Here is a 4,705-nt window from a genome sequence, read left to right as displayed (position 1 = left end):
ATTGATCTCCCTTGAAGCTGTATCGAGCTGCTTTAGTGCGTATCGCCCGAGATGTCTTGGGATCTTCAGGAAATTTCCCCTGCTCGAGATAGTCAATGATCTCATTTCTCCTGTCCCAGACCAAATTGGTCGTGATTACTCGTAATAGCTATCCGCGTCCAATACTGAATGCATAAGCTATACGGCCGTACCGGAGTCCGAACCCAGATTAGCTAGTGCGTCTACTTCTGTGTTCTCTTCCCTCAGGATGTGTGTAATTGACCATTCCTGGACTGAGCGAGCAAAGCCTGGACTTTCACTACATACTATTGCATGCGCTCCTCTTTATCCAGTGGATCTGATTTACTACCAACTGGGAGTCGCATTTGATTTCTATGACTCGGAGTCCATTCCCCGGGCCAACTCGAGTCCTGCAATCAAAGTTTTATACTCTTCTTCATTGTTAGTCAGTGGAACTTATGGTATGCCTTAGGGTTTTTCTCGAGGGCGTGTTTAGCACTATGCCAAGCCCGGAACCCTTCACATTAGAAGCTCCGTCCGTGAACAAGGTCCAAACTCCTGATGTCGATTCTGACACCATCACTGCTTAGTTAGTAGCAAAGCTTGTGACTTAGTCGCTGTCTTAAGTTTATACTTTATGTCAAATTCACTCATCTCAACTACCCACTTGGACAGCCTACCTAAAAGTTCAGGTTTATGAAGAATACTCTGCAGGGGAAAAGTGTCGACCATGGCTATCAGACGACATTGAAAATAAGGCCTTAGCTTTCGAGCGGCGACTACGAGATCCAAGGCCAATTTTTCCAAATGTGGGTAGCGAGTTTCTTCTCCCATTAAAATTTTACTAACATAATAGATAGGAGATTGCGTATATCCGTCCTCACAGACTAAAATGACACTTACGCTACCTCCAAGACCACTAAGCAAATCAGCAACTATTTGCCTTCCTCCGGTTTTGATGGTAGTGGAGAACTCGACAAATACCTTTCAAATCCTTTAAGGCTTGATGACATTCCAAAGTCCATTCGAAGTTCTTCTTCTTCTTGAGTAGTGAAAAGAAATGATGGCATTTTCCGACGACCGAGAAATGAAGCTGCTTCCAGTCTCCCTGTCAACCTTTGAACCTCTTTTATGCTTGATAGCTGGTCCGGATGTCATCGATGGCTTTAATTTTATATAGGTTAACCTTGATCCCCTTTGTGACACCAGGAATCCCAGGAACTTATAGGAGCTGATCCTGAATGCAACTTCTTGGGGTTAAGCTTCATGTTGTGCTTCCATAAGATGTCAAAGGTTTCTTGCAGGTGCTTAAGATGATTACCTGCGTTTAAAGACTTAACCATCATATCATCTATGTAAACCTCCATAGTTTTCCCTATTTATTTCTCAAACATTTTGTTTTCGAGCCTTTGATAAGTGGCTCTGACGTTCTTTAGCCCGAAAGACATCACATTATAACAATATGTTCCAAAGTTCGTTATGAACAAAGTTTTTTCCTGATCCTTCGAGTTCATCTTGATTTGGTTGTATCCGAAGTAATCATCTATGAAACTCATTAACTCATGCCCGGCCATTGCATCAATCATTTGATCAATGTTCGTTAATGGGAACGAGTCTTTCGGGCGTGCCTTATTTAAATCCTTATAGTCTACGCACATGCACAATTTATTATTTTTCTTTGGAACTACTATTACATTAGCTAGACTGTCAGGATACTTTACTTCTTGGATTGAACCGATATCAAGCAAATAAGTTACCTCTTCTTTGATGAATTTGTTTCTAACCTCGACAATATGACATTTTTTTCTATCTTACCGGAGGGATATTGGGATCCAGGCTTAGTTTGTGCACGTCCACTTCTAGCGGGATACCTGTCATATCCGTATGTGACCACGTAAAACAATCAACATCAAAATTTAAGAAATTCGATAAATCCAGGCATGAGCTCGGGGTTTAGCCTGTCCCCAAGTGGAACTTCCTCTCCAAGAACTTTTCGAACAACACTACTTGCTCCAGTTCTTCCGCTGTGGATTTTGTTGCGTCCATTTCTTTTGGTACCTAGAAATATCTCGGTACTTGATAGGATTCTGACTCTTCCTCTCCTTGGTTGACTTCCCTCAGCTCGTAAGCAGACGCCGGTTCCTGAAATTGTGATGCTGCATGTTCCTTTCCTTTGCTACTGGAAACTGAGATTGCATTCACCTCCCTTGCCACCGGTTGGTCTCCTCTTATTTGTTTAATTCCCTCGGGAGTTGGTAACTTTATTAGTTGATAATAGGTTGACGACACCGCCTTTATCTCGTGCAACCGTGATCTACCCAAGATAATATTGTAGAAAATATTGCCATCTATTACCTCGAAAAGGGTCATCTTCATCACCCCCTTGGCATTCGTGGGCAGTAAGATCTCTCTTTGGGTTGTAACGTTTGCCAGATTGAACCTAACAAGGAGTTTTGGGGTGGGAATGCTAATTCCAGTCAGCTTGTCTTGCTCCAGATTTTTCCACTGAATAATATTGGCCGAACTTCCTAGGTCCACCAAAACACGTTTAATTTTAAAATCTAAGACATTTAAATATATTACCAAAGCATTGTTGTGTGGCAGCAACAATCCATCTGTGTCTTCCTCTGTGAAAGTAATGTGTTCCTCAACGACTTCCCGGAGTCTCTTACTGTGGGTTACCGACACCTTCGTCTTTTTTGCCGCCGAAAATGTCATACCATTAATCTTGTTTCCCTCAAAAATCATATTGATCGTCAAACGTGGAGGATCTTTTCCTTATTTTGAAGGTTCTATGTTATCACGATTGCGGCTGTAATTGATTTTAGCCCGATCACTTAAGAATTCTCTAAGGTGGCCCCTTTTTTAGCAATATCGCCACCTCCTCACGCAAATGCCAATAATCCCTAATCCGGTGACCATTGGTCTCATGGTATTCGCACCACAAATTAGGATCCCTCTGACTGGGATCAGATCTCATCAGTTTCGGGAACCCTGCTTCCTTAATGTTCCTCATAGCCGACACTAGCTCCACTATGCTGACGTTGGAGTTGTATTTGAAAATCCTGCGGTAGGAGGAATGTCGGGAACCTGATAAGTCCTTGTCTTGCAATGACTTGTTATTTCGACCTCGATCATCTCTCCTATCGGTAGTAATTCTATCTGCCGACTGAACACCTCTTTCACGTCCTTCGACCCTTTTATAAGGCAAAAACCGACCCCTTGAAGACCGACGATTTGTGTCGAAATCATCATTTGATATCTCCTTATTCTTTTCCCGATCCCGACCTTTAGTTGATGCCGGGAAACCGAGCTGATCATCCTCAATTCTTATCTTTGACTTATACCGGTTATGAACATCTACCCATGTTGTTGCCTGGAACTCAAGCAGACTTTCTTTCAATTTCTGGGAAACATCAGAACTTCTCTAATTCAACCCTTTAGTGAATTCTTCAGCTACCCACTCGTCTAGTACAACTAGGAGAATCATCCTTTGTTTCTGGAATTGGTTCACGAATTCCCGTAGCAATTCGAACTCTCCTTGTGCAATCCTAAATATGTTGGCCTTTCGGGCCTGAAACTTTCTGGCCCCGACATGGGCCTTGATAAAAAAATCCACGAGTATCTCGAAGGAATCTATTGAGTGCTCGTACAAAAGCGAATACCATGTCAGAGCCCCCTTTGTGCGGTCTCCCTGAATTTCTTCAGTAAGTCCGACTCAATTTTGTGCGGAGCTAAATCGTTTTCCTTCACCGCCGCTGTATAGGTGGTTATACGCTCCTGAGGATCTGAAGTTCCATCATACTTTGGCACGTCGTCCATTTTAAACCGCTTCGGGATCAACTCTGGTGCCGTGCTTGGTTTGAACGGCAACTGGGTGTACTTCTTTGAATCTGATCCTTTCAATATTGGTGGTGGGCCTGGAATCTGATCCATTCGGGTGTTTATTTACCTCATAAACCGCATGAGTTCGGTTTTAAAGGGATTATTCTCATTATTGTTACCGGATCGGCTACTGTTCCCCCGACCCTGTCGAAATCGAGTTCGCCCCTCGGGGTGTTATTGTCGACCCTCTGCGTTGTTTGGTTTGTGGGAATACCGGGAGGAACTGGACCTCGTCCATTCATGTTATTGGAATTCCCCGACAACGCCTGCCTCAATTCTATCATGACCTGATCCTATCGTGAAAGGTGGCCTATAATGGCCTTTTGTTGCTCCCTCAGGATTTGTACTGTTTCAATGACATGCTTGTCTTTAATATCATCAGGAGTTGCCTCTTGAACATGTTACAGATACTGCCCTCCGTGAACCGATGTGGTCTCATCCCCCTCATTGCGGGTATCACTGATTGAATCTTCTGCTGAGGCTGATTTCCTTGGGCCTCAACATTGTGTGCGATGTTGCCATCATTATCTGCCATTTTCTTTGATTTTTGCTAAAAACAAAGAATCAAACAGGTTAGTAATAGATGCAAGGATCAATTCAATTACACACTACTGTCTAGGCTTCACGGTGGGTGCCAAACTATTTATACGTAAAACGGTACAGTTGAATATGTACGTGGTTTATAGACAAGTGAATTAATTTGATCCCAAAATGATAAATAAATTATACAAGAATGTAAGACTTAGCGTTGAAATTGAGATATGACTGTAGAAATCTTGATTCCGGGAGCAAAGCTTCTGGAGGCAGTATTAACAATATT

At 42.8% G+C, this 4,705-nt stretch overlaps 1 protein-coding gene across 1 annotated transcript; it reads right to left on the bottom strand.

Annotated features, from left to right (window-relative positions):
• Positions 1 to 2,058: 2,058 nt before the first annotated feature.
• Positions 2,059 to 2,748, bottom strand: LOC142165879 (uncharacterized). Its single transcript, XM_075224264.1, has 2 exons — positions 2,673 to 2,748; positions 2,059 to 2,528 (listed from the first exon to the last, which is right to left on the bottom strand). The coding sequence occupies exons 1-2, from the start codon at positions 2,746 to 2,748 to the stop codon at positions 2,059 to 2,061; spliced, it is 546 nt and encodes a 181-aa protein (XP_075080365.1).
• Between the last annotated feature and the right edge of the window lie 1,957 nt (positions 2,749 to 4,705).

Source organism: Nicotiana tabacum, chromosome 11 (genome assembly GCF_000715075.1).
Source record: "Nicotiana tabacum cultivar K326 chromosome 11, ASM71507v2, whole genome shotgun sequence".
Classification (NCBI taxonomy): Eukaryota; Viridiplantae; Streptophyta; class Magnoliopsida; order Solanales; family Solanaceae; genus Nicotiana; species Nicotiana tabacum.
Note: the sequence above shows the minus strand (reverse complement) of the source record. Positions and strands in the feature narration are given on the sequence as shown.